The sequence below is a fragment of the Plodia interpunctella genome, chromosome 18, assembly GCF_027563975.2.
Source record: "Plodia interpunctella isolate USDA-ARS_2022_Savannah chromosome 18, ilPloInte3.2, whole genome shotgun sequence".
NCBI lineage: Eukaryota > Metazoa > Arthropoda > Insecta > Lepidoptera > Pyralidae > Plodia > Plodia interpunctella.
This window is the reverse complement of record NC_071311.1, coordinates 4,311,583-4,336,504: the sequence shown is the minus strand read 5'-3', so window position 1 is coordinate 4,336,504 and position 24,922 is coordinate 4,311,583. Positions and strand designations below refer to the sequence as shown.

General features: G+C 34.4%; 3 protein-coding genes across 8 annotated transcripts; 2 read left to right on the top strand and 1 right to left on the bottom strand.

Annotated features, from left to right (window-relative positions):
- Positions 1-38: 38 nt before the first annotated feature.
- On the bottom strand, positions 39-4,655 carry Eb1. 3 transcript variants are annotated; one of them, XM_053759031.1, is made up of 6 exons: positions 4,477-4,655; positions 3,853-4,133; positions 2,509-2,746; positions 1,662-1,765; positions 1,345-1,500; positions 39-1,123 (listed from the first exon to the last, which is right to left on the bottom strand). In XM_053759031.1, exons 2-6 carry the CDS (start codon positions 4,117-4,119, stop codon positions 1,055-1,057), a joined length of 834 nt encoding a protein of 277 aa, XP_053615006.1. In that variant the 5' UTR covers positions 4,120-4,133; positions 4,477-4,655; the 3' UTR covers positions 39-1,054. The 3 variants fall into 3 exon arrangements, with proteins under 3 accessions (XP_053615006.1, XP_053615008.1, XP_053615007.1); XM_053759033.1 differs by lacking the exon at positions 2,509-2,746 and adding an exon at positions 2,952-3,183 and having other exon boundaries at positions 4,477-4,635; XM_053759032.1 differs by lacking the exon at positions 4,477-4,655 and adding an exon at positions 4,258-4,390.
- Positions 4,656-5,523: 868 nt separating this feature from the next.
- On the top strand, positions 5,524-13,654 carry LOC128677688 (probable peptidoglycan muropeptide transporter SLC46). Of its 2 annotated transcripts, none has more exons than XM_053758702.1 (7): positions 5,524-5,906; positions 6,146-6,406; positions 7,489-7,663; positions 8,739-8,916; positions 10,994-11,372; positions 11,994-12,234; positions 12,933-13,654. In XM_053758702.1, the coding sequence occupies exons 1-7, from the start codon at positions 5,762-5,764 to the stop codon at positions 13,012-13,014; spliced, it is 1,461 nt and encodes a 486-aa protein (XP_053614677.1). In that variant the 5' UTR covers positions 5,524-5,761; the 3' UTR covers positions 13,015-13,654. The 2 variants fall into 2 exon arrangements, with proteins under 2 accessions (XP_053614677.1, XP_053614678.1); XM_053758703.2 differs by lacking the exon at positions 7,489-7,663 and adding an exon at positions 6,821-6,995.
- A 2,132-nt stretch (positions 13,655-15,786) lies between these two features.
- LOC128677547 (probable peptidoglycan muropeptide transporter SLC46) lies at positions 15,787-24,706 on the top strand. 3 transcript variants are annotated; one of them, XM_053758480.1, is made up of 8 exons: positions 15,787-15,972; positions 16,088-16,338; positions 16,474-16,734; positions 17,367-17,541; positions 20,553-20,730; positions 20,980-21,358; positions 23,783-24,023; positions 24,563-24,706. In XM_053758480.1, exons 2-8 carry the CDS (start codon positions 16,197-16,199, stop codon positions 24,645-24,647), a joined length of 1,461 nt encoding a protein of 486 aa, XP_053614455.1. In that variant the 5' UTR covers positions 15,787-15,972; positions 16,088-16,196; the 3' UTR covers positions 24,648-24,706. The 3 variants fall into 3 exon arrangements, with proteins under 3 accessions (XP_053614455.1, XP_053614454.1, XP_053614456.1); XM_053758481.2 differs by having other exon boundaries at positions 15,828-15,845; XM_053758479.1 differs by having other exon boundaries at positions 15,787-16,338.
- The last annotated feature ends 216 nt before the right edge of the window (positions 24,707-24,922 follow it).

The window sequence follows — 24,922 nt, the reverse complement described above, 5'->3', positions numbered from 1 at the left end:
AATAAATGGAGCGGATTCGTTTGATTAAAAATTACTTATTTTAATAAAGTTAATATTTATTTGATAAGACATTCACAATCTGAAACCCAGAGGCAATTAATATCTGCTGTTAAGGCAATTTATGAATGCTAAAGTAAATAAATTAATTATCTATTTTATCTTAACCAGCGGATAACGTCATTCCTGCCAACAAGTCGTTAGTCCTTCTAAAGTTATACAAAGGAACCATACTACAAGTAATCAATATAAATATTCTGATATTAGTTATTCTTCCTACAGTTAGTATTAGTGCAAACATTGTCAAGTCTTGTTTGAGTATAATTATGGTCATGTAAAATATCACACTACATGGAACTGTTCACCAACTATAAATTTAATGAATAATACTCGTCAAGGTGTGTTACAATCATTCAGATCTAAATATCACTCATACTCCGCCAATTTAGTACCAAATATTTCCATCTAATTGCGATATTATAACAGAATTAAACAATTAACAGTAAACATCTCCCAATATTTTAACAACCTATTAAATGCACGTTTGATTAGGCGTCAAGTGTCCCGATGATGAAACGCTTCAAGACATGATCAAGATATTAAAAGCACTCTTTCTGCACCACATTGCACAAGTCAAAGTTTCGTATATCCCTCGCGAGAAACTGGTTATTCCACTGATAGAACATACAGAATTAGAAAGAAATTCAGTCAAGAAATTACGCTCCGAAAATTATTAAGATTGCACTTAGTTATGACACAGCCACGTTATATTTAATAGATATATTTAATGATCTTTATAATACAAATAATCCATTGGCTATTTATATAATATCATGACTAATATTATTACACTAAGATTTCGAATAATGATCATGACAAGGGCCTTTTCGGTGCCATATTAGTTGATTATCAATAATCTATATATGTATACAATGAGAGAAGTTTCATTGGCTGTGAAATACTAAGCACTCGATACTGTCGATTGTAAGCGAGATAATTTCGAGATATAATATACAAAGAGCACTATGTATGATACGCGTTGATGTTACTTTGACACTCAATATTCGTCTTCTTCGGGCGGGTGTGGGTTGTCGCCGTCTATTTCTTCTGGAGGCGCGAATCCGTCCTACAAACACAGAGATAATTCTTAGTAACTGTAATAACTTTAAATATATATCAGAGAGCAACTTTATTCAAATTCTTTTGATGCTTCCGTCTGTTTACGATTGGTTGTATGAATTTAGGTTTGGAGCATATAACGACTCACTCCAATTTAAAGTTTGATCTGATAAAAATACAAAAGGGTAGTCATCCCTAAAAATTAAAATAGATGTATACAATACCAACCTCAGTGGCATATAAAATATCCAATATCTTCTGAACAATTGGAGCATTCTGTTGTTCCTCCATCTCTTGACAGATCACCTCTATATCCCGGAGTTTGCCGAAGTAGAAGTCCCTCTCTTTCTCGAGGCCATCTACTGTAGCTTTTAACTCATTGACCTGTAATATTTATAGACCAAATAAGGCACGGATAGATCGATACATTGATATATGTAAGTGAAATATTTCAAAGATTGATGGTGTTGATAAACAAGGTGTGAATAAGTACAAACTAATTTTCCCCCTTTTATAACATTTAATTAGGATAAAAATATACTAACCTGATGATTAAGGTCGTCCAATAGCTTTGAATCCCCTTTGCCACTCTGATTTAACCTTGATAAGTTGACTGGCGGCGACCTGACTGTGCTGTTTGCTTTGCCAACTATAGTAAGAAAATAATATATGTTAAAGCTCCTTCAATATCTTAAAATCAAGTTATATAATAATAATTTGAAATTTAATACATTACAACCTTTAATACATAATTGCATACATTCAAATACCTCAAGTTATGTTGTTATAATATTCATGCAAGGTTAGTTTATAATATTTTATTAGTATATTTTATTTTGTGTAAATTATTCCTAATTCCAAATGCATATGAAATTTCACCATTCATAGTTACTCACAACAATTTTATGGAAATTAATCCATATTATAGTGACATAGGCTACTGTTTAATTTACACAAGTGAAGCCGAGGGGGGCCCACTAGTTTTAAATATAATAATATTCTCTTTAAATGTCCAACTTGAACTAATATTTAGTAATGGACTTCAATTAAGTATTATATAAGCAGGATAAATGTTATAACCAAAATACATAAATAGTAGCTGTATGTATTATATAGTTTTATGTGTTTTAATATAACTAGTATTATATAGTTTTATGTGTTTTAATATAATTATCTTCATAACATAAATTAAAGCAGCTGTGCAGGTGCAAACTAAGTAAATAATAAATCAAATAATATAAAATTTGCATTAACACAGGGATACAGGAAAAGTAATATATAATAATATGCAATGGTTCCATACTTTCAATATGTATAAAATTAGAACAGTGTGTTGGCAAGCACACTAATAAAAAAGCAACATTGAATATGAATAGTAAAAAGAAATAGTACTGGTTTGGGGTCTAGCAGCCACTTTAGCGACGGGTGCAGTTGGTTTCTTAGCAGCAGCCGCCCCAGTAGCTGATCTAGGGGCAGAGGAGCCCCCATGCCCCATGGGCAGGCCTTCGCGCTGCGCCATGGCGTCATATTCAGTGCCTCCGTAGTTGGCATCAAAGAATTTCTTGAACCATTGCAAAAACTCAAAGTTATCTTGGAAGCGACCCTTCACCAGTCTGTCAATGGGTACTATCTACAAAAGAAAAAAATTGAAGGTAAAATAAAAAGAATTTACAGTCTACAGTGCTGGCTAATGCTGGTACTTTCTGACTTACCACACTAAGAAGTGACTAAAGGAAATTATTAATTAAAAGTTTAGAAATAAAGCCCAATGGTTTAGTTATTTCTTAGTGTGGCTAGTGAGAAAGTGTGCTAGGTGGTTGCAGTTGGATGCATACTGCCGGAGTGATGCACGGGCGCGGCGCGGCGAGGTCGGGGCGGGGCTGGCGCGGCACTACAGAGTGGTACACCAATATCACAAGCTCCGGCCCCAATCATGAAGCCACCGCGAGCATCAAATGCGTCATACTCGCGCCCGTCATAGTTTGCATCAAAAAACTTTTTAAACCACTGTAAAAACTCAAAGTTATCTTGAAACCTTCCCTTTATCAACTTGTCCACTGGAATTACCTAAAATTACAATTACAAAGCCATGTATAGTAAAAAAAGGATTGTCAAAACTGTGATGGACATCATTTACACAGATCATGTGAAACTGACATAAACACAAAGTGTAAACATTAATATGAAATTTATAAAACAGGATGTGAAAGTGAAATCAAATATGAATGAAGTAATTTTGCTAGTGATTAATATTATCCTAGTAGTATTATAAATGTGAAAGTTTGTGAGGATGTGTATGTTTATTACTCTTTCACATAAAATGTACTTGATGTAGTGTTATCAAATTTGGTAAGATTATAATGGAATAACACATCCTTCGTAATACTAATGGTCCTTTTTATCCCAAAATTTCCACAGGAGTGAAATCCCGGGGGCAGCTAGTAAAATTTTAATTAGCCTTGTAACAGTGTCAGTTGTTATGTCTACTGTCATAATAACACATAGAACAATTTAGATGTATAACTTTTATTTAGCCTTTCATCAAATACCATATTTAGCTTTCCAAAAGGGTTGTCTTCAAAAAAGTTTTAATAGCACTATTATAATGAGTATAATGCAATTATTTTTTTATTGCTTCAATTTTAGATACCTATGTATTTACATCTATTGTTTTGAGAGATGCTGGGAACTAACAACAATTTCTTAACTCTTAAACAAAAAAGTAAACATTTTTACCTTATCTACATTCATCTTTTTGAAGCCGGCTTGTAATATTTTGAAGTTTTGTATATACTCATGTTCTAGATTTGTCTTGAATTTGATACGTTTCATTGGTACACTGCCTGGGAATAGCATGTCCATAAACTGACAATACGCGGCTCCGGTGCACAGCTCCTCGATTTTGGCGAAGTTTGACTGCAGGCAGTCATTTACCCACGCCAACATATCGTGGCGCGATAGGTTGTCCGAAGTCACGTTCGTGGAATAAACGTTCACCGCCATCTCGATTTATTCTCCTATAATCAATTACAACAATACAAGTTGAAATGTTGAAACCGGCATAAAATCAGCAGTAATGCGGTTGAGAAAAGAAAGCCAGTCTAAAAATAGGACGTGCTATATCCTTATACAAGCACTAACACTTTTGATAACAGTTATTAATTCACAAATCCAATTTACTCCACTGGCTACAGTGAAAGCTAAGCTCCTTGGCTATCGTAGCAAAAAATAACAGTAAACGATTTCAACGGCGGATGTGGTGATATGACAAGACGACTCATCGAGATGTTGTAGGAATCGTAGGTGTCGGCACTGTCGGCAAACATTTTCCTATATTGTATCAATTTATATTATACATACCTTTTTTAATGTATTTCTTAAATTATTACTTTTTTCTATTTCACACTGATAATGTGAACAAATTACGAATTACGGAGAAACGCTAGATTTTTTTTATCCGAAACACACGGCTTTGGGTTTTTTCTTTTTGTCAAGTCATAGACAAGACAAACATGTTATGCATTCGTTAAATTCTAGTGTTTGCAGTACCGGTTATAATCGAAAATATTTTTTTAACTTCTTTTTTAAACTTCTTGTTACAAGACGATCCAACTCTACGAAAGGGATAGCAGGGCTTTCCTTTCCTTCTCTGTTATATACATGCTTCCCTTTCTATTAAGAGCTCGTGTATCCAACATGAATCCACTTTCCACAGATATGTTCAACATTACATTGTAATGTTTTTATATATACAGTGAGAAGTGAAAACCCACAGATGGATAAGTGCGGGTTTGCATTTCACTTCTCACCGTCGCGTCGAATCAATTCGAAGTGAGACGCAGAGAATCAATCACATTGCGGTGTGGTTGTCTTTATACCACAATGGCGCACTATGATTGGTTAGCTGCATCTTTTCGAATCGAACCGATAGTGAGATGTAAATACCAATGTCGCACTACAAACATAGTTCTAAATCTATAATCTCGATAGATTAAAACCATAGATTTATAAGGGCGTGCGGCAAGAAGGTAAACCCCGGACCTTCTTGCCGCCGCGGCAAGAAGGTAGTGGTGGGCCGTTGACGTTTTTCAAGCCAACGAATCTCAACTGTTTTTGTTTAACAGGCAACTGATTACATTTCTACGTTCGGTTCTTTCCGTGGGGCATCATGTCTCGCGCTCGCCGCTCGCGTCGCGCGCTTCTACGTTGGAAGCAAACCAGTTGGGCATTCCAACTACTTTTGCAGTTATGATTAAACCAGTTGGATTGTTGAGCAATTGAATAAAACGGTTAGTTGAAATAACGCCCAGGATATATCCGCGAAGGATGGTGAATAACCTTGGTTTTGCTTTGTAAATTGTCAATGCCTACTTAATGTCAAAGTCACAGTTGGTTCACAGGGAAAATAAGCACTCTTGATTTTTATTTTTCTTCGTAGTCTCTAATTATTTAACAAACTCAATTTAAATTTACTAAAAACACAATGATAACTTGATTTCGATTCAGTAAAGTCAAGCCCAGCCCAGCAGTGTAGTCAGTCTACTTATACTTTCAGAATTAGCAAACAGTGTTAATTGCAAATAATGATTGTTTTATTATACGCGATTTGATAATTTTTATAAAGCAAGTAAATTAATTAATCAAAATGCCTGAACCTGTCGCGCAAGGACAAGAACAAAGTACCGAAAGGTCTACACGTACAATGACTATCAGTGAATTACCTGGAAGACCGACTGGCATTATATTGGAGTTTGCTTTATTTTTGACGATGATGGGCCTTACACTTTCATGTAAGTACCTGAGGAAGTGACCGGATATATTGCAGCCATGCATAATTCCTGTGAAATAATAGTTATTCTTTAATATAATCATGAGAATGTTATATTTAAAGCAGTATCAAATCCTATAAAATATGTGACTGACATGATCATTGATCAAATTATTCATGTCCAAAAGCATGAAAAACGTTTGATTACTACAATTTTGTGTATAAATTATAATTCATCAACATTTATTCTGATTGTTTTAGCAACTGCAATAAGTAACATAGTTCTGTACCGTACATGTGTACACTCCTTACATCATAGTGTAGAGGAATGTCGGCCATTCTTGTCTCCTGAGAGGACAAATGACACTAAGCATTTGGAAGTTGAAGTGCAGAAATATGTAACATACATAACTACTGTGAAGACCATAATAGAATCTCTGGGACCAGCATTTTTGTCCCTGTTCCTGGGAGTGTGGTCTGATACTCATGGACGTAAACCTTTGATAGTCTGGCCATTATTTGGTAAGTCTATTTTCAATATACATTTTTGATTACAAGGAGTTGTGCTAAAATATTTTGGTAGGTATAGTAAAATAAAATCTCAATAAAACTTGAGTTGTACAGTCCATCCAATCTACTATTAACACATTTCATAAAAATCTGAAGGGCAGTTTGATGTTGAAATTAAAGGTAAGGACGCCAATAATACACATTGTCACAAATGATTATGTGAAAAATCTTCCATCAATGGATCTTCATGATTGAATTTTAGTAAACTGAGGGTAGTAGCACCAATAATGGGAGCTTCTGGAGGCTTGTCGATGCTGATATGATGATATTAGATTAAAATGTTTACACTGTCTTTGTAAATGCATCTAACTCAGCAATAAATCATGCTCTAAAAGTATTTTATTAAAATACCAGTATACTTTTTAGGTATAACTGTCTCAGCAATGATGGCTGTTGTATATAGCATGGCGGAAGGCCTAGGTCCCTGGTGGACCATAGTTTTCATTGTACCTAAATCTCTAACAGGGGGTACACAAGTGTTAATTACTGGTATATTTTGTTACTTGAGTGATACTACTAGTCCAAAATCGCGATCTTTCAGGTACCACAAGCATATGAGTCAACACTGCTTGATGATTGAAGTTTGTGTGCAGTCATTACGTGCTTTTGTGTGTTGCGTTAATATGTATATGTTAGTAATTTATTATATCTTTGCCATTGCCATCTTTGCTGTTTTGTCAATCAATATTCAATCCAAGTGGTCTCTCACAGTTTGTACGTGTGAGAGTCCTTGCGTCAACCCTTCACTCAGGCTCTAGCTTCAGTGGTCTTTTTCCTCTATGGTTACAAAACAGTTCTAAAATCCTTCCTTTCATTTTTAGATTACTATTTTTCCAATGTATAAAACCTTTTAAGAATAAGTGATAAATATGATTCCGATTTCACTTAATTGACAATGTGGAAGATGCATCTCGAGCGCGCGGCGTCGTCGGCGGCGTCAAGTTTCAAATTAACATCTAAAAGTAGATTCATAGTTTTTTTTAGATTGCTAACTAAGAACTGTTGAATCCTGGCACATTCACTTCGATTTCTAGGTCTGACCTGGACGAGCATGTCCATCGTAGTGTTCGCTCTGTTGGATAACCTGGGTCCCTGGTGGTACACCCTGACCGTCATCCCGATATCTGTAACCGGAGGCTTCTCGGGGCTTTTCACTGGCGCCTTTTGTTACATCAGTGATGTGAGCACGTCCAGAAATAGTTCGCTTAGGTATGTCCGGGGCAGAAGCGATATCCAGTACAAATATCTATATAGTTTAAATTGTGAATGACTTCATAGGGTTAATGCATGGCGGTCAGGGAAGTGTCTAGATTCCAGTCAAAATGTTCCTTGCACTTACAGCCGATGATGAGCCATGCTGATGTCTGCAGCTCCACCCGCGGTAAACTGTTTCACCTTATATCTATTCTTGTACAAAATTTTAGCAAAATTTTCCCAGCGGCTCAACCGTCAATGTGCCAGACTTTCGCATTTTCCTATAATATTAGTTTAGTATGGTAATATTCTTATTACGCAAGCAAGAATCAGAAAACATACATATAAATTATGTACCTATGTTAATAAAGCATATTCGATGTATAAATGACGTACAGGTTAACCTTAAACAAATTACTCTAAATTCTGTGTGTAGGTATATCATAGTACATTAATGTCTACGTACGGTTGCAATAATGCATGGACCGCTTTATTTTATTCCCTACTCGTGTGGCTTTATCGCATGGTTTGATGATTCTGATTTTCACTAAATAAATATGTAAAATAACGCCCATGCATAGATTTTTGCTAAAAGTGAATTCAGTTATATTAAAATACATTTAATCATCAATTCATAAACATGAATGAGTAGATGGGTACAGTCAACGACTTGTCAAGCAAGATACTCTCTATGCCCCGCGGTAACGGCTAATGTGCAAAGCATTTTTGCTAGTTTGATATGTTGTGGACTGTACATAACATCCTTGTACATACTCTGAGATTACATTGTTCAAAATCCAATTCGATGCCTCTGCATAAGAAGACATGCACAAGTCATGTACATAATGAATATACACATAATGCCATAGTTTCACAAGTCAACATTTTGTACTGGATATGGTTTTACGATGTCTTTGAATGATTGTTTGATTGTTTGAATGTTATACTTGGTGGGATTCATTTTATGTAGTATACGTACTTCTACAGGACTTTGCTCGTCGGTAATTGGGATAATTCGTTACGCTTTCGCATGTCAATCTATGCAGACGCTTTGTCAAAATCTTTTTATAGATTAGAAATGCATTTTTAGAATGACGTTAATGGAAATTGCCGTGTCTGCTGGCAGCGTGGTCGGGTCACTGGCCTGTTCCAATTTGTTAAAGGCAGTAGGCAATGTTTACATGTTGCTGATTGCCGCATCCATCTTCGTGATAGCTTACTCAGTCACGAATGTATGGCTCCAAGAGTCGTTGGTAGGAGCTGTGCCGGTAAGTATGATATACTTATATGGATATACTAAAAGCATGATTTGTTCGTTTATAAGTATTTAATAAATCGGACTTATCGATCACGAGGGAGATGTCAGAAATTTTTTATAATTAGGTACTTTAGACGCCTCGAATTTTGGAAGTTATTATAGTGATAAAATAACAGGCCACAATATTTTAATATAGAATTCCTAGTTTGGTTTCCAGTTCAGTAATTTAGTAATTTTTACGATATCGGATAAAAATAAATACCTACTAATTTATGACTTCGGTAGGTACCTACCTACCTAGTTAGGTAACGAATAGATAACGGTATATGTTTTATTTTTGGATATTTATCCATAATACTTAATTGCGATTCTCGAGTCTGTCTACATCGTAAAACCTAAAAACGACACCTATACATTTAGGTAGTAGTATACCTACTGTATCAGCTATTTTGTTTTCTCCAAAATCTCGAATGTTATTCCAAAAAATGTGAAATACCTACCTATCTTTTCTCAAACTAAACGCCTCCATAAGCTTGCCTAGGTATTTTTGGATAAATATTGTAAAGGTACTTAATTAAAATGTAGACCTAAAATTATAGCAAAACACGCTTAGTTTAATAAAAAGAAAACACGTAACTTCGCGTGTTGTTTATCGATTAAACAATCGCATCTACCTGCTCTTAGTCTTAGCCTGACCTAACGTGTTTATTGGCGTCTTTATTTGCTATAAATGTCCAGATTTATATTCCATTGGCTGTTTTTTACTTGAAATTTATCAAAGAAACCCTTTTAATAATTCACGAGGCCTTTTAGGGCTGTTGATTCGAATCAAGTTCGCTTTTTAAAGTCCTCATGCGATAAAATTGATCAGAACAAGAATTACCATAATTAATTTTAAGCGTATTATCACCTTGAATCCTTTTCCTGCTAATAATAATCTCTGTTAGGTAAAGACAATGTTAGTAACTGATACGGGGATTTTCTTATTAATTCTAAGGTAGTCGATTGTTTTTTCTATTACATCGTACCTAGTAACCATGTAGTAACATACCTATACATTTTTAGGGCGAGCATGTGCCTATACAAATAAATATAATTTAATAAGTAGTGTACCAACTAACTATAAATTAGTTGATAGTTTATAGGTACCTACTTAAAATAACTGAATTAAATCTCATACCTATCTTTCGGTTTCTCGAGTTTCGGCATTTCTTCTCAGCAGTGGTCGTTCCGAAATGCCAGTAGTTTGTAACTTGTGAGAAATAACTATAAATATAAAAATTGACGAGAAAAAGTGCCTGTGAAGGTCTAATTTCTGAATAAATGATTTGAATTTGAATGATTTGAATTTACAGTAGGTACCTATTCAAATTACAAGCCATGCATTTATGGTCCTGTAACCGTATGCTACATGCAAATGAGAACCTAGGTGGCCTGACTAGTTAGCATTCTATTGGAATAGGTAGGTACGATTTGTAGGTTATTGTGTCGACTGCCTGCGTGAACAAGGTGATATTCCTAAATTTGTATGCAAAAACGCCAAGAAAATATTTACACTAGTTGTTCGCCGCAAACGTAGACCTCGCTAATACAATAAATTTTGATGAGATTTTACAAAATTTCGAAAACGGCTTAACCGATTTTGATGCCCCACGAACTTAAAAATTCCATTGGCAGATCCTACATACCTTTTAAATTTCATCAAAATCGGACCAACGGTTCGAAAGTTATCGCGTTACAAACATACATACATGCAATACATGTATACACATACATACAAGCAAAAATTTATTTTGCCCCAAGTACCTAGAATGTTAGACCTCGCTCGCTTCGTTCGCTTGGTCAATTAGTATTCTCTCAGATTTTTTGGTGTCACCAAAAAAAAATTTTAGTGCATAAGTATTTTATCGCGTAAAACGTCTTCGACATTAATTTTGGAAAAAAAAACTAACACTAATTCGTGGAAAAGAAGCAGATTGTAATTTTATGATCGAAACGATATTTTTTTCCCTATGTAATGAAGACAGAATACCTAAATAACTTGGCAGAGTTGGCGTGACTGAATTCTTCTATGGTTTCCTTTTCAGGGATCCTTGTCATCGGTGCTCGACATTTTATTAATAAAGGAAATGATAACAGAATGTTTCAAACGTCGTCCAAATTATTTAAGAGCTCAGATAATCATATTGACTGTTGCCAATAGTTTGAATGTATTTTTAATGTACGGTTTAATGGGCTTAGAATACATGTACACCAGGCAGAAACTGCACTGGGCTTTGAAAGATTTCAATCAGTTTTCGGCCGCAGCCGTGCTGATATCCTTTGTCGGGTCTTTTGTTGGAGTGGCCGTTATCCAGAAGTGGTGCAAAGTTGGTGACTTGGCATTTTCGATAATATCTTTCGCATCGTCCGCTGGAGAGTACGCCGTAAAGACGCTTGCTGTTGCCTCATGGCATATGTATCTGGGTATGTAAAATTTAAATTACATTAGACTATAACTCGATCATGTAATTGCTCGTATTCTTATTCCTTAAAATACTGGTTGTTCGCCGCGAACTTGACCTCGCGAACACAATAATTTTTTGCAAAATTGTTAATATTTCAAGAACGACTGAACCGATTTTGATGCCCCACGAACTTAAAAATTCTATTGGCATATCCTACATACCTTTTAAATTTCATCAAAATCGGACCAACGGTTCGAAGTTATCGCGTTACAAACATACTTACATGGTTGTATACATACAAACAAAAAAATTATTTTTACCCCAAGTAGAATGTTAGACCTCGCTCGCTTCTCTCGCTCGGACCATAATAAAAAAGTATTTTTCTTGCAAGATAACGATATCAAAGTACCTAGTAAGTTAACCGCTAAAGATGATATACTTATTTATTACCTATGTTTATTTTCGAACATAAGTGCGTGATAGCGTTATCATTGCGGTTTGAAATCAAGTTTTGACAGGAGCATTAAAATCCTTACATGGAATTTAATTTTCGTTATCACTCGGGTATTTTTTTGTATCATGTCATAATTCTGTGTTATTAAACATTTTATACGATTCATGTATCAATACATTTTTTCAGCATCGGGGGTGTCGTTTTTCGGCAGTCTGTCTTCTCCGCTCATCAGGTCCTTCCTGACGAAGATCCTGCCGGTGGAAGACATCGCTAAAGTATTCGCGTTAATGTGTGCCATCGAAGGAATCTTCCCATTGATATCGCCTGCGCTGTACAATTCACTGTACAACGTGACAATAACGCCGTTCCCGGGGGCTATTATGTTGCTATCAAGCTGTATAAATGCGGGTTGTGTAATTTTGCTACTGTAAGTACTTAATATTTTATTTTTCTTCAGTCATAAATTTTGTCATGTGTCTGCCCACCACTGAGCGAGCCCCTTACCTTCTTCTCGACTGTGACGAAATTTAGTTCATAAATACATCGCTAACGTAATTCTAAATTAAGAAATTGCACACTTATAATATTTTTTAAAGACCTATTAATTCATATGAACACGAAATTGAAAAATAATTCCCTGAGGTAGGCATCTAATTTTTTTTTATATTTTATTGCTTTTTTGGCGTGGTTAATAAACATGTCCATGCCAAATATAACTTTCAAGTACAATAGTCAATAGTTTATGTAAATTGCGGTCAGGCTACAAACTGGCGAAACTTAAGAGTACCTATCTTATTTACTTCGAAACCCTAAAAAGACGAATTATTCCAGTTGACATTTTTTTGTTTTATTAAAAATCAGGTTTATGTCTGCGTGAATGTTATTTCTGAAAGCTGCATTGGATTTATTATTCACCTAAACAGTGATTAAATTGTTTTCTACTTTGATTGTGACCCGTTTTGGTGGATGAGTCATAAGCAGTCATAAGAAAACAACTCGAGATGGTTTTTTTATAGAGTACATACGTTACGCATAAGAATAAATTTACCTTTACTTTAACTTTACACAAAGAACTAGTTGATTTTCTCTTTCTTCGCTTTGACATAACTTTTTTTGTTATTTCAGAGTCGTCGTGTACTTGAGATGGAGATCACCACCTGTTACATACCAACCGGTGGAATCATTCAGAGATGATAATGAAGAGTAACCATCCCAAGATTTTTAGCTTGGCATTTTAAAATATTAATATATTTATATTGAATATAAAAATAAGAAATAAGGGTACAATATATAAGTATGTAATCAAGTAGGATGATTTACTTGTGATCGTTAACTGAAGTTGCCTTATAGTGATAAGTATGTATATCAAATGATATATATGATATTTTTTAACATATACCTAGGTATTAAAATAACGAGGTAAGGAACCCTAAAAATAGATTTTCCTGAAGTATTTTCCTTTATAAAATACATACTCGCCTTTGCTTGCTCTGTGTCCAATATTATACTTACTTATCGACCAAAGCTTACGCCAATCGTTCATGCTCTATAGTGGATCTCGCCTGAATGCTGTGAAGAAATATCAAAATACTTACCTATAACTGTGATAGTTATTAGTACTTATATTATTATGTACAATTGTTTAGCGTAAGATTAAGTGTAGATATAACTTTGCATCATAATACACAACCAGTGCTATAAATTACAAAAAATATTTTAAAACGGTTTACTGTCCGTTTCTTTTTTATATGTCTACATTAACTTTTTGGTCTATATTACGATATTGAAATTTCTAATTAATTAATAAAATTAAATTAATAAATTTTAATAAAGTCGGTATTTTTACATATATTGTTTTTTTGTCAATACTGTTTTTGGCATTTTTGCATATAAAATCAACAATATGTAGGTACGCTACCACAGAGTATTATAATACTTCGTCTCCTTCCAGCACTTAACTAAAGATTATGGGGTATAAAGCGACGCACTGGATAGTGAATATCTATAAATACTCCAATAAAATAATATAAATAGGCCAATACCTCATAAATACTCAAATACTCCCTGTATTGGGGTATTTATGAGGTTGGTAAACAAAAGCATGCATTGCCGCCTTTTGCTACTTTATTCATATTTTCTTTACATAAGCATTCGTTTGTGAAAATTTACAACAGTGTTGCATATTCGGCTGCCGAAATATTGGGAAACATCCAAAAGATAAAAAATTTCGAAAACTATGGGCAACCGCCAAACGCTGCAAAATTTTCGAGCCAATAAATGGTCAAAAATATGCTCGGAACACTCCACACCTGACGACTTAATATGGACTTCATATAGGTAAGGCTTTCAGTCAAAATAAAGTTGAACAGTTTATCACCACATTTGACCAAATAATGCAGAACATAACATAAAATGGTGTTATTTTTTTCAGGACCAGTTTTCTCATGGTCTAAAACTAAAAGTCTTAAAAGTGTACTCAAAGACGACAAAGAGCTGCTAAACGTGAAGCTAAAAATCACGTATGTGTGTGTAGTTGTATATGAAGTTAACCCTGTGAGTTAACCCTATAGACGGTTTTTTGTGTTTGTATTTTGGATTTGAATAGTTTTTGGGTGGAAGTGGTTAATGGATTATGTAAAAGAAGTGGTGTTTGAAAATAATATACATATCCCAATCAGTTATATCAATCCTCCTCCTCGCGTCGTTTTCCTCAATGCTGAGGGTCGTGAGTACCCCCGAAGGAGTAACTTTTCCTTCACAACGCGTTCCGGTTCTCCATATGTTCCGGTCCTTTGCGACGTGAAGAGCTAAGTTACATGCAACTTGGTATCCAGAACAGCGCTTATTTGGTCAGACCATTTAATAGGGCTCCGGCCTCGCATCCGTTTGCCGTCCACTTTGCCAGTGACCAGTAGTTGCTCCAGATTATGTCCGTATTTCCGAGCGATGTGGGCGAAAAACTCCAGCATCTTCCGCAGGAGGTAGCCTGGTTTTGATGTTGAGTTCATCAAGAATGGATTTGTTTGTGCGAAAAGCAGTCCATGGTATCTGCAGCATCTTCCTCCAGCACCACATTTCAAAAGCATCAATGCGAACGCGTTGCGGGTGCTGAAAGCCTGTACAATATTCCACTAAATTCCTTTTTTTTTCTTTTAAACTCGCACCACGATTGCGTAGAAAGTATTTTTGGTCGTAAATACCGTACCAGTAGTATCCTGGCAACCCTCGTACCAGTAGCGCCAGTGCGCTGAGCTTTGCGTAAATATGAGCTATTTAATAATAGGGCATATTAGGAAAACACTACATGGAAACACTACACTACCTACTAAATACGGGTACTACCAATAGACCGCAGTAAGGCAGTTATGTGCACGAACGAAGACTTCTAGTGCACGAATGCGTCTTCTTAGTCTTAGCTAAGGTAAATATAAATAATAAAAAGAATATATATATATATATATATATATATATATATATATATATATATATATATATATATATATATATATATATATATATATATGGCAACAATATCACTTTATAACTTGTTGTCATGTCATCTGTCATTCAAATGTCATGGGAAAAGGGAAAATATATAATCATGAAATTAGTACCTGGATTAGGGATGGCAAATGGGAAAAAATATCGATTTAACGATATTTTTATAAAATTTACTAAAAAATATCAATATTTTGTTAAGTCGACATTTCCTTACTCTTTTCCTTTCTTTATAAATTGGATTAGAAAAATATATCGATTTTACTCTTTTCCTTTTTTTTAGAAGTTGGATTGGAAAAATATATCGATTTTACCCTTTTCCTTTTCTTTTAGAAATCGGATTGGAAAAAAAAGGCGACTTTGATACGAGTTTGATATCTGAAAATAAATATCGAAAATAGATACCTACTTCGCTGGAAAAATATCGATATTTTGACATATTGTTTTTTTGCCAATCTCTAACCTACTACGAAAGTAGTAATTCCATGTAGATAGGTGCCTAAACAACAATGTTTGCAGGCAGTTTTTGTGCTGTGCTAGGTAGGTACAGAGGTACTATTACGTTGTATGGAGTAATTACTAATTCCACGATGACTCATTTTATATGAGATAAAAAATATTGACTGAAGCTACTTCGCTTCAGTCATAGGCTTCAGTAAAGCGTTAGGTAGGTACATAGTAGAAACGCAGAGTTTTCTTATACAAAAAATAATTTAAAGTAGGTATTTACCTATCATCTTTTCACTTCAATGAAAGTCTTAAATTTATCGAAAACTTTTTAGGTACCTATCTAGGTAGATATTGCGATTTTATATAAAGAATATTTTATATTATGAGTCGTGGAATTAAAAAAAAAATATACATACTTAGAGCTTACATTTAACTTTCGACATGGGTGAAACAATGACTCAAGAGGAGGAACAAATTCTGGAAAGGAATTCAAACACAGACACTGTTGTGGAATCACCTGGAGGCCCTAACTTTATTTTAGAATTGAATTTATTTTTAACTATGATAGGAATCACACTTTCATGTAAGTATTAAATACTTGTTTAGTTTGTTGATGCTAATTATTTATATTTATAATATTTCATTAAAAAATATACTAAAATAATATGCCGAACATTACTACTTACTTTTTAGAAAAACTTATGAATTTTTTTTGTAGCAACTGCATTGAGCAACATTATGCTGTATCGAGCATGTGTGCACTCTCTACATCACAGTGCAGAGGAGTGCCACCCTTTCTTGTCCCCAGAGAGGACAAACTCAACAAAGCATTTGGAAGTAGATGTACAGAAATATGTAACTTATGTTGGCACTGTAAAAGAAATTTTTGAATATCTAGGACCAGCTATATTGTGTCTATTCCTGGGAGTTTGGTCTGACACTCATGGAAGAAAACCTTTGATAGTATGGCCATTATTTGGTAAGTTTGTTTTTGTTTCCACAATCAATCTATTTATATAATACTAGCTCCGCCCGGTGCTTTGCTCCCTTGGGAATTTTGGAATAAAAAGTACTGATTATATTCTACCCATGTATTAAATTTAATAACAATCTATCCATCCTTGGAAACAAGATAGTCAATATTAAGTAAACTATTAGTAAATAACCTACTAATAGTTAAGTAGTAAGTAGTATCTATGACTAATAGATAAATCGAAAGAGCATCACCCTTTATTCCATTTTCTCTTTGGTCCTAACCTTTGACTGGCAGAGGAATACCTTATAGCATCCACCTAATTTAATTTTTAAGTTATGTAACAAAATTGAAACAAACAAATGAGTTTGATTCAACATGCCAATTTCTAAGACTATCAACTTTCACATTTATAAAATTAGTAGGATTAGTACTGAGAAACAAACCTTGAATATCCTTTCCACTCATAAGAAACATGACATGAAAGTTTCTTAAATCCATTATTGAATATGTTATAGACTAGTAGACCCACAGATTTTTTCCCATCTACACTAGATGATGACATGATGACATGAAAGTATTACTATCCATTCACATCCATTAGATTTAAGAAAGTTTCATGTACTTTAATATTTTAGGTATAACACTGTCAGCAATGTTAGCTGTTGTTTATAGCATGATGGATAGCCTGGGTCCCTGGTGGACCATAGTGTTGTCAGCTCCCACTACCCTGACAGGGGGTATAAGTGTGATGGTCATTGGGATGTATTGCTGTTTAAGCGACATGACTAATAAAAAATCCATGTCTTTCAGGTATTAAGAGAAGGCATTTTACATGATGTCACTTCAACACTGCTTGGTGATAGAAGTACGTTTGCATTCATTGTGCTTTTATGTATATTGCATCACATCAACATTCTATATATTTTTTAACAAATATAAACTATATAGTGCTGTTATAAATTATGGGCGTTATTTAAATAGTTTAGTTGGGGAGCAAAAATATATATTTGGTAAGTTAAAAAAGCTATTTGGGTCTACAACTTATGGTCAGCAAATGTTTCTAAATGTGTTTGCAATTTATATCATTTTGAAAAGCGGAATAGTTTTTTTTTTTTGAATTAGAATTATTTGCTGACCAGAAGTTGCAGCCCAATTAGCTATTTTTAGTTAAATTGGTCTGCATTTGAATTTGACACACAAAATTTTGTCCCAAAACAAGTTTAAATACATTTGAAAAAAAAAAAAACAAAAATATTTATTAAATCACTAGGTACGATAGCTACGATATTTGTTATATTTATTGTAAAATATTATTTAATTTTTGATGTGAAAAGGTTTCTGTGAAGGTGTAGACGTATAAAAAGTGAACCATGTTAAAGGTATAATTTCTGAATGTTAAAAATTGCTTTGACTTTGTTGAGATACTATAACCTTCCGTTTTTTGCGTGACCAAGGCCATCCACGAGCATTGTCTATGCGATACACAATTACACCTCCCACTGTAGAACTGTCCAAATGAGCACATTTGAACAGAACATAAGGCGGGTGAGGTGAAGGCGTGTGTGAAGTTGGAGGCGTATATTTCACAGTTCATATATTTTTTTATACAATTATTGCAATGATCATCTTGAATTCTGTGATTCTTAGTTGATCGGTTAAATAAAGTTAATAGGGAACGAACATATATCACTAGATTAGAACATGTTTGAGCTCAGGATGTACTGTACCTATGTAGGTTTTGTCCCAAAACACTAGTATGTACTAGTACCCGATAAAAAATTCGTACAGGGATAACGCTTCCACGCCACGATATTTTTTTTTATTTGGCAAAACCTTGAATAACAATCAACGCAGCCTATTTACTGCAAGTGCAGTCCATAAATAGGCTACGTAATATATATAATAAATACGCTAATAATACCAGAGTATCGATTCTATTTACGTGAAGTCATTATTGTGTCTTAATAGTAGTTATTATTATAGTCTATCTCTGTGCCAAATTTCAGTAAAATCGGCCCATTATTTTTTGAGTTTATTCATTCACAAACAAGAAAAAAAAATACAAATCCTTTCTCCATAAAATATTAGTAAGATCATTGAAAATGATCATTGAAGATCAAACAATCGATAGACCTGGTTTTCATGCGCGCTTTGCTGATCCTGATTAAACGATTTTCGCCTTTTACATTCTATCATACTATCAGTTCGTCCTCAAATTATATCACGCATGACACGTGTTCGGCTTGATTAGATATAAATTTAAACCTACCAAACTCATGACTTTCAAACAATAGATAATATGGTAGATATCTATATAACTTGTGTGACTCATTCGACTTGCACTGAAAAAAATTAATATTGATTGTCAACGATTCATCATATTATTGTGATATTGCACTTATACCTTTTATTGTAAGGGGCATAGACTAGAGTATGCATGTTACACGTTACACCCGTTACACGAGCCTTCATATGTACCTTGAAAGCAGAACATTTAGAGAGAAAGAGAGAGCGAGAGAGTTTTAGAGAAGACAATTTTATAGAAAGCAGAAGAACCACCGAAATACAGAAACAGAATGTACCTATTCCGTTTTGGACCTACTGATCTTTAGGTCCACATTATCTGATCTTCAGCTATTTTGCCAATCTGCTCGTCCATCAGAGCCTTTTTCTGTAACCAAAACAATATACTGATATTGTAAGAAGAAGCACAATGTTATAAAAAAATAACTTTGAAACCATAAAAACATAATTAGGCGATAGAGTCACAGCAACAGAGTAATAATTTGAAAAAAAAAAATCTGTCTGTACACGCTAATCTCCGGAATCACTGAACGGATTCGAATGAAACTTTTTTGTTATATAGCTATTAAGCCTGGGTAACATATTACTTTGAAACTATTGAAAACGATATTTTGTACATTTCCTAGGTGCTGAATAAAATTTCTAGATTGCTAATGTATACAGGATTATTTTTAAAACACCAGCAACTTGCAGGACTAGCTAGCTGACATCATGAACTGAAACGTTTGTTCTACAAGTTTTGATATAACTCAATACATTAGATATACTAAATATTTTTAAAGTAATTATTGTCATGTCCTTACACTCGTACCATATGGGCGTCTTCGCTTTAGCGCCGCCGTCTCACCTAACTCCCCTTGCCCGCGATCCACCATGAGATTTTTAGAATTAGATTAGAATGGATAATTATTTATTTTTGCATGAAATTGAAGTTTTACGAATTATCAAAACTTGTCGAATAAATGTCGTTGTTTATGATAGTCGGCTATTAAGCCATGCGAGGGTGCTCGTGTTAAAGTGTAAAATAACCCTATATAATAACTGATTATCTTATAAGACAAGATAGAAAAAGTAAAAGCTCTTAGCCACCGTTATCTTTTTATTGTCTATATGATAAATAAAGATAAGATTAAAAGTACGCAGCCACAGTTATCATTATTAATAGATTACCTATCACTCAAGTCTTGCAAGTTAGATTTCTCCTACTTCCAGTAGTCCTGCAGAGTTGAAATTTCCCAGGTCGCTTCAGTTTCCACAATGCGTTATTATGATAATCATGACCTGATTGTGCACCCTGGATCGGCTCCCAACGACGGAACTCTTTTACAGCACGGACATGGGCTTTTTGTCAGGCCATAAATGTTACAAGATCTCTATGACGACAATAAAAACTTGTGGCAAAAATGACAATTTTCGTAAAAAAATTGTTACCAGTATGTGTCTGCGACTTTGTAGTTTGGCAAAGTATAAATTATGTGAAATAGAAATAAAAAATTTACATGTACTTTTCCTTTTAGAATGATGTCATTAGAAATCGCCGTAGCATTGGGAACTGTGATCGGTTCACTGGTTTGTTCCCCATTATTGAAGTCAATCGGCAATGTTTACGTGCTTCTGATAGCAGCTTCTGTATACGTGTTGGCGTATTCTGTCACCAATATATGGCTTCAGGAGTCCCTGGCAACGGCCATACCGGTTAGTAGCAAGTTTTAGTTAGTAAGACATATTTATGTTATTTATTCCTCGACGTATGTAAACTTACATTATTTCGAAATAAAAGTTGCCCACGGCCAGTTTAGTTTCAGTTTCCAGTTTGTTCCATAATTTGGAACAAACTAGGTACCTATACGTCGAAATAATATTTTATTCTTAGAAATAAAAATTCAATCTAGGACGATAATTAAATAAAATTATGTATCTATTTCATTTTTATTTATTTTTCAGGGCACGCTGGCATCAGTGTTCAACTTTTCATTAATAAAAATGATGATAACTGATTGTTTCAAACGCCGGCCAGATTATCTGAGAACTCAGTTATTTGTGCTAACCGCTGCAAGTAGTTTGAGCACATTAATAATTTATGGTGTGACAGGATTACAGTACATGTACGCTAGACAAAAATTACACTGGGCTTTGAAGGATTTTAATCAATTTTCGGCTATCAACGTTATATTAGCCTTCATTGGGTCTTCTTTAGTGGTAGTTGTGTTTCAAAGGATATTCAAAGTTAACGACTTGACAGTCTCAACAATGTCCTTCGCGTCCGCTGCGGGAGACTTCGCAATAAGGACTTTTGCAGTAGCTTCGTGGCAAATGTACTTAGGTATGTAAATCAGCCCCAGCATCAATGTTAAATCAGCCACAATAATTGGAAGGCTAGTCTTCCAATTAAATGGTAACAACTTCCAAAAAACCTTTATGAAATACTAGTTTCGCTCCGGGGCTTCAGTCCCGTGGGTATTTTGGGATAAAAGCTACCCATTGTGTTATTCCAGGTTATATTCTTCCCATGTATCAAAATTCATAACAATCCGTCCAGTCGATTTTGCGTGAAAGAGTAACATACACAGAAAAACTTTCGCATATTTTATAATATTAGTAGGATGCCGCCCGGCATACTCTGCTTTTGCTAAATTGACAACAATTCCAGTAGGTACCTATGCGCCAGCACCAAGCTGTTTAGACGAAGTTTGACTATTGCTCTACACTATCATTTATTACACTTTTATATAAAAAAGAAATTGTTTAATTTCAAATAATGTAAATCTTTACGAGCATGAGAAATAATAATTATACTATCGCAGTGTTGTCAAACGGGATTACCCAAATTGTTATTATTATCACTTTCATCACATCCGTGATTTGCGTGATGTAATCAAGCTACAGCTGTTAAATAAACTATAAAATATAATCTTCCACAGGCAAATAAGAACATATTAGAGATCACAAATCTCGCTATAGAATGTTCTAGTAGTTTATGGCTTTACGCTGGTACTCTTTAATGCATTTTGGTGCTGTAATGGTCACTATTTTCTCTGGATCTGAAGGTCCTAGGTTCAAATCTATACTGAATATTTTTACTCGTTATACTGAGTGTTATTCTAGCTTATATTCTACCCACGTACCGAATTTCATAACAATCCGTTGGTAGATTTTGTGTAACATACACACGTACATGCTCGCAAACTTTCTCATCAATACATAGGTATAATAAAATTGAAGAAAGGCCAAATTTGTACATTGGATATTTTTTAATATACTTAGTTACTGATATCTATATCAGTAACTAAGTATAAGTATAGCATGTGAGAGTACTGATATAGATATCAGTAACTATATACTTAGTTACTGATATCTATATCAGTAACTAAGTATATAGTTGTGATGAAAATATAGTTTTGGAAATTTTTGTCTGTCTGTCTGAACGCGCATCACTCGAAATCTACTGGACCGATTTGCTTAAAATTTTGTATGTAGGTACCTTATATATCGGGTTAACATCTTAGATACATTTCATCCCGGTAAATGATCAGGTTCCCGTAGGATAATTGAAAAACTAATTATGAATCAAAAATGCCTCAGAATCCCGGATTAACATCTTATAGACATTTCATCCCGGTAAAAGAGAAGGGTCCTGTAGCAAAATTAGATACATTTCTAAGAACTGAAATTCACGCGTGCGAAGCAAAAGCTAGTTTATAATATTAGTAGGATTTCAAATTAGCTTACAGAACAGAAGTAGACGTAGACGCGAAGAATCACAATCTTGTTTGTTCTATCTCGATATAGTTCTGTGCTCTAATTGCATCGCGTGTACTTTTTGCAAATCCATACTATTCATACTAATATAATAAATAAGAAAAGATTTGTATTTTTTTTAATGAATGTTATTGTTTATTCAAACTACTTGACCAATTTTGATGAATTTTGACACAGAGATAGACGAAATCTTCAAGCTTAGCTTAAAGTATCCTAAAACCATAATGTAAAAGTATCCTACTTTTTAGGGTTCCGTAGCCAAATGGCAAAAAACCCTTATAGATACTTCATGTCTTGTCTGTCTGTCCATCCATATGTCACAGCCACTTTTTCCGAAACTATAAGAACTATACTGTTGAAACTTGGTATGTAGATGTATTCTGTGAACCGCATTAAGATTTGACACAAAAATGGAAAACAATAAATTTTGTGGGTCCCCATACTTAGAATAAATAGATGTATTCTGTGAACCGCATTAAGATTTGACACAAAAATAGAAAACAATAAATTTTGTGGGTCCCCATACTTAGAACTGATACTCAAAATTGTTTTTATCGAACCCATACGTGTGGGGTATCTATGGATAGGTCTTGAAAAAAGATATTGAGGTTTCTAATATATATATTTTTTCTAAACTGAATAGTTTGCGCGAGAGACACCTTCAAAGTGGTATAATGTGTTTCCCCCCTCTGTAACTTCTAAAATAAGAAAATGATAAAACTCTAAAAAATATATGATGTACATTACTATGTCAACTTCAATCGAAAATTGGTTTGAACGAGGTCTATAAGTAGTTTTTTTTAAACGTCGTAAATTGTAAACCACAATACGGAACCTTTCATGGGCAAGACCGACTCGCACTTGGCCGCTTTTTTTATTGTAGTTTTACCCGAGCTAAGCCGGGACGCACCGCTAGTAAATAGATAAAAACTAAGGCGTATTATACATCTATTTATTTTGTTATAATTATATATATTTTTTGCTGTAGCTGCATGCGTGGCGTCCTTCAGCGGGCTGTCATCGCCGCTCATCAGGTCCTTCCTCGTGAAGATCCTGCCCTCGGAAGACATGGCCAAAGTATTCGCTTTAATGGGTGCCATCGGGGGGATCATGCCGTTATTAGCACCGCCGCTCTACAACTCGTTGTACTACAACACTATATCGTCATTCCCGGGCGCTGTAATGTTGTTGTCAAGCTGTATAAATGCCAGTTGTATAATAATGCTCCTGTAAGTATTAACCCAATATGAGCAGTAAATATTTTTATTTTTTTTTAAGATTGTTGTGTACAATACTTTGGTTACCTAATTGTACATTTTTTAGGGTGCTCAAAAGGTAGAAGGGATCTATTATAGGATCACTTTGTTGTCCGTTTGTTCCTTTTTCTCAGGAATGCGTATACGTATAAAGTTTAAATTTACATGAAATATCCAGGTCGATGGTTCTACGAAGCTGTGAAAAAATGAAATATGCAAGTAAACACGTCAAAATATACGACCACAGAAAATTCCAAATTGTGTAATTTATAGCTCGTTTAAAAAAATACCATTTTAAATTTTCGGGTCAAAGTACAGTAGCTTTCGTTGGCCCAGCGGTTAGTTAGGGCGTGGAATTACGATTAGGTTAGATGAAGGAGGACCGCAGTGATGGAATGGCGTTGTTCAGTCAAAGGGGCTAGGTGTTTGATTGAACGGCTATTTTAACCAGTTGGCTGCGACACATATAAGTCCATAAATAATGTATGAAATTTATGCAATTTAATTTTCAGAGTCGTCGTATACTTGAGGTGGAAGTCGAAACGCGTAATTAACTTTGAACCAGCGAACTCTTTTAATAATGACCACGAAGAATGACACCGGTTATTCATAAAGTGCTGTGAGGGAGGAAAATATATTTTTATTAATTTTAACAATTTGTTTTATTTTTCAAAAAATTGCTTTCTGACTAGTGTGATATAGTTCTCCTAGTCATATGTGTTTCTAGCAGCCGTCCCGACTTTGCTCGGGTAAAACCATAATAAAACTTTCGTTCGATATTCTCGTTCCATTAGTCGCTATTTTGATTTAATTTCGTTTTGAAAAACTCTGAAAATAAATGTCGAAATCATTACGTTCCTTGGTATTCTTAA

Excerpts from the sequence above, each read along its gene's own strand:
- LOC128677688 (XM_053758702.1), top strand. The coding sequence starts at position 5,762 with ATGCCTGAACCTGTCGCGCAAGGACAAGAACAAAGTACCGAAAGGTCT. Across the intron at positions 5,907-6,145 it reads GATGGGCCTTACACTTTCAT|CAACTGCAATAAGTAACATA; the intron begins GTAAGTACCTGA and ends TGATTGTTTTAG. Across the intron at positions 12,235-12,932 it reads GGTTGTGTAATTTTGCTACT|AGTCGTCGTGTACTTGAGAT; the intron begins GTAAGTACTTAA and ends TTGTTATTTCAG.
- Eb1 (XM_053759031.1), bottom strand. The coding sequence starts at position 4,119 with ATGGCGGTGAACGTTTATTCCACGAACGTGACTTCGGACAACCTATCG. Across the intron at positions 1,501-1,661 it reads TGGACGACCTTAATCATCAG|GTCAATGAGTTAAAAGCTAC; the intron begins GTTAGTATATTT and ends TAAATATTACAG. Across the intron at positions 1,124-1,344 it reads ATATTTTATATGCCACTGAG|GACGGATTCGCGCCTCCAGA; the intron begins GTTGGTATTGTA and ends CTGTGTTTGTAG.
- LOC128677547 (XM_053758480.1), top strand. The coding sequence starts at position 16,197 with ATGGGTGAAACAATGACTCAAGAGGAGGAACAAATTCTGGAAAGGAAT. Across the intron at positions 16,735-17,366 it reads GATAGTATGGCCATTATTTG|GTATAACACTGTCAGCAATG; the intron begins GTAAGTTTGTTT and ends TTAATATTTTAG. Across the intron at positions 17,542-20,552 it reads AAAAAATCCATGTCTTTCAG|AATGATGTCATTAGAAATCG; the intron begins GTATTAAGAGAA and ends TTTTCCTTTTAG.